Source organism: Octodon degus, unplaced genomic scaffold (assembly GCF_000260255.1).
Source record: "Octodon degus isolate 3935 unplaced genomic scaffold, OctDeg1.0 scaffold00116, whole genome shotgun sequence".
Classification (NCBI taxonomy): Eukaryota; Metazoa; Chordata; class Mammalia; order Rodentia; family Octodontidae; genus Octodon; species Octodon degus.
The window spans coordinates 9,010,761-9,015,097 of NW_004524692.1; the positions used below are offsets into that span (position 1 = coordinate 9,010,761).

A 4,337-nucleotide genomic window follows, 5' to 3' on the forward strand; every position below is an offset into this window, starting at 1 on the left:
CCCCTGTTGGCCACAGCATGAAATTGACTCTTACGATGACCGGTTTCAATCTGCTGCTGAGACTGGTCAAGAACTACTGGATGGCGAGCACAAAGCCTCTGATGAAATTGAGGAAAAGGTAATGTAATATAATAGGACTTGTAAAATTTATATTAAATATCTGGCACTCATTTAATCATACAATAATGCTATAATCTCAGCACAGGAAGGGGATGGAAGTCTCTAAATACACCCCTGATTGTGCCCATGTTCATACTGCTTCCTTTCATATATGCTTGAGCTAAACTGGTGGAACTCAAACAAGTGCTTGCTCACCTTTGGGCAAGTCTGTTGTTCACTGTCTGCCTTTTATCTAATTTGAAGCATCTGCACCATTTTGCCTTGCTGTAGGTGCTGTTCTGACACATTCCCTTGCTTATCTTCAAAGCATAATTCAATGACTCTGTCTTATTAACAATTTTTGGTTCCTCATAGTGTCTAGAACAGTGTGTGGTGCATGGATGATACCTGAACCTCTTTTTCTCTCCTGAATATAACAATACGAAGCTGATTTTTCCTATATCTGTTTTTCTCAAATTCTAAACACTCTGATTTCTGCTGAATCAGGTAAGACCCTCCTCCTGGATCACGGGAGCCTGCCTTAACCACTTGACACAGACAAATTTTGCCCTATTACAGCACACAGGCACTCCTTGGAAGTGTCATCACAGAAAGATTTTGATGTGCTTTCCATCTAAATAAATTCCAAACACAACATTCAGCTCTGTGTGATGGCAGAAGTTCAAATAACCCTAGATTTAACTTCTGTAATATTCTGTAGTAACATTATAATATGGATTTATTTTCTTTGCCAAAACACTAAGACTCTGAAGACTTAGCCATTGTGACTATCTTTATCATCGCCACCATGATCATTATTATCCTCGGATTCTCAGAATTTTATACATTTTTTCATGTTATTAAGAGGAATTGCTATGATAAACTGAAACTTCTTGGCCAATACTTGCTCAGAAAAAAAAAAAAAAGATTTTTTTTAGCCTCACTTTTAAGTGCTCCATGAAATTAAACTTAATGAAGTATCTACCCATTTTAAGATATTTCTTTTTTTCTCTGGAGATATTGCATCATCTAACAATTACTTTGGATCCCAATAATACCATTTGCTCAAGGTAATATGTTCTCCTACAGCCCTAATGTTACTCCCTCTTTAAATTTCTATTTGATACTAAACTTCTCATAGTTTCCCAGGTTTTTACTTCTAGTTTTTCCTGCCTGAATTAATCCTTTTCTCCTTCTTTATGTATACAAATTATGGTATGCCTCTTTTATGGGTCACATTTTTGGTGTGCTGAAACCATCTGGTTAACTGTTGAAACTATAAACTAAAAGCATTGTTGCCTACCATTTTCCTATCGTCCAAAAGGCTTTGGATTTATTAACTTCTCAGTAAATACAGAATCCAATAAATTAATTACATGTCTTCTTTGAACAGATGAAGACGCTTGCCGACAACTGGGTTGCCCTGAATGCACTGTGGGAGGAGCGTCAGCAACAGTATCAGCAGTGCTTGGACTTTCACCTCTTCTGCCGAGACCGTGAGCAAGTGGACAGTTGGATGAGCAGGCAAGAGGTAACAGAGGGTCCACCCAGACTTCAGAGACCTCTTTTCCTATTTCTCCTTTACCTTCCCCACCAGTCTTTGAGCTGAAGATTATTCTGGGAGTTGGAAAATGACTCATGACATAAAAGATAACCTTCTCTCTAAGGCATCTATAGTTGTCTCATGGGCAAAGGCAAGAAAGATATTATAATACATAGAAACAGGAATATACCATAAGTGAACGTGAGGCAAATAGATGTCAAACTGATAAAGAGTCAGAAAGAAAAAGCATGTAACCAGTCAGGCAGTGTTAATCAGAGAAGATTTCTTGGAGGAGATTGTGTTTCTCTTGAGGCAGTTTTGAGAACTCAACATATTACCTAGATTGATTGAGTTTCATGCAAATAGATGTGTAGAAAGGAAGGAAAATTATGTTCAAATACTGGGAAGCAGGTATAAAGCTTATGTTTATTGAGGTTAATTTCTACATAGTATTTTAATTTATGCTAATTCTTACCTAGCTGTAAAATTCTCTTGCCTACATCCTTTAGTCCTTGCCTCCGTCATATTCCAAAAGAAATATTTCTTACCAGTGAAGACCTGTGGGATGTCTCCTTGTCTCTTTCATAGGCCTTCCTGGAAAATGAAGACTTAGGAAATTCAGTGGAATTAGAAGCCCTGCTTCAGAAGCATGATGACTTTGAGGAAGCCTTTACTGCCCAGGAAGAGAAGATCATAGTGAGAAATGGGACTTTCTAATGGGATGGGGCATGGGCTTCCTGCTTGTATGTACAACTTCATCCAATATATCACAGTTTGGAGATTATTCTCCATAAAGTTTCATCCGTGTTTTGTTCTTATTTTATTTATTTATTTATTTATTTATTTATTTATTTATTTATTGGCAGAACCAGGGATTGAACACAGGCCCTTGCACTTGCCAGGCAAGCGCTTATTCTACTGAGTCATCTCCCTGGCCCCTTCATCCATGTTTTGTTGCCAGGGATATTTTTGTGGATTTTAAAGGTACTTTGACCTATTTTTACAAATACAAATTTGTTTGAAAGACAAAATTTAATCAGTACTGTTTTTTAGTAAAATAAGACAGAAAAATAATTGTACCATTTTTATCAATATATTTATTTTTTCTCCAAAGCATATTTGAAAGATTTTCAAGATGTCAGGGCATTAGTTCTTTTGACAAGGTCCTGCACATGTTTTATTTTTTTCCAAAATATAAATAAAATTATGTATTTTTTGGACTAGAAATCTTGCCTATAGTTTACACTCTGAATCAGTACTACCAAGGCAACAATACACAATTATCAACTACTGTAACTGTCCTACTAAAGTTTTGAAATTCAATTTTGCTGTTATTTTTATAATTTTATATTTTGCTCTTTAAAATTTAATAAATAAAATTGATAGTTTCTTATTAATAAATAATTATTAGGTAAACACTTGAAATATGTTTTTTGCTTTTCCTGTCTAGTAATATCTTAATGTAGTTTTCTCTCATAATATCTAAGTATCTTACTGGTATATATTCTTTTCTCTTATGGTAGGCATTCCTTTATAATGTTTTCATCTCTGTGTTTCTCATTTAATGCTATTAACAGAGTTTTTTTTTCGGTCAACTTGAGTTATACCAAAGAAATTTGAAGAAGACTCCACGGATCTTTTTCTGTCTCCTGGGATATGACACTGACTTTAAATAGTCACATTCATGCTTATGCACATACACACACACCATTGGCAGTAATAAAAATGGAAAATTCCACATCTTTCCTTTTCATCAGTGTGGAGCACAGTATGGTCCCTCATCGAACTATATGCTTATTCTGTTTGTTCCCACTGGTAAATGCTTACAGTGTGATTATTGTATAGTACTACTTGTTTTAGATTATCTCTCTAAATCAATCCATTTCTGAGCTGTCACAATTTGGGAAATTTGTGAACAAATGTGAGTAAAAATACATCTTTATATTTTCTGACTCATCTTTCTCAGAGATGTAGATGCAGCCCTGTATATTTATCTATCTGTCTGTCTGTCTGTCTATCTATCTATCTATCTATCTATCTATCTATCTATCTGATACTTAATTGAGAAAAAGAATAGATGACCATTGAACCTGAGTGTCATTGATACTGCTTCCTCTTAAAAGATTTAAGAGTAGATAAAATATTCAACTTATAGTGACATAAAAAATATTTGAAAAATACTGTGGTACAATGGAGGTCAGTAACATGCATAAGGCATATATTTTCAAATGCAGTTGATAAGGAAATTATAACTGGGATTTGAATATTTGAGCCTGAAAATTGTCTTCTTCCTATATTTCTATGTTTTTCTTGAACTGTGATACTTACTCAGCTGTCACTAAAGGAATACTATTCTAATTTTTATTTTCTTTAGACCTTAGATGAGACAGCCACCAGACTGATTGAGCATGATCATTATGATTCAGAGAACATTGCTACTATCCGTGACGGGGTATGTCCAGAGGCCAGAGCCTCTACCTGCCTGCTGTGCACTGGCATCAGGGAGTGTTGGGAGCATAGGCCAGGGTGGGCAGTGAGTCTCATGCATCCCTGTCTGGCTCTGCTGACAGTGAGTTTTCTCATGGCTTTGCAGCTTTTGGCTCGGAGAGATGCCCTGCGTGAAAGAGCTCATACTAGACGGAAACTGCTGACAGAGTCCCTGTTCTTGCAACGTCTGTACCAGGACTCAGACTAC

The 4,337-nt window shown here is 36.0% G+C and overlaps 1 protein-coding gene across 1 annotated transcript in view; it reads left to right on the top strand.

Annotated features, from left to right (window-relative positions):
• Positions 1-4,337, top strand: part of Spta1 (spectrin alpha, erythrocytic 1) — an 89,218-nt gene that overhangs the window by 15,325 nt on the left and 69,556 nt on the right. Inside the window, exons 10-11 of the mRNA XM_004640008.2 lie at positions 17-118; positions 1,493-1,630. Of these exons, the coding sequence (XP_004640065.1) occupies positions 17-118; positions 1,493-1,630 (240 nt within the window). The remainder of the gene's footprint in view (positions 1-16; positions 119-1,492; positions 1,631-4,337) is intronic.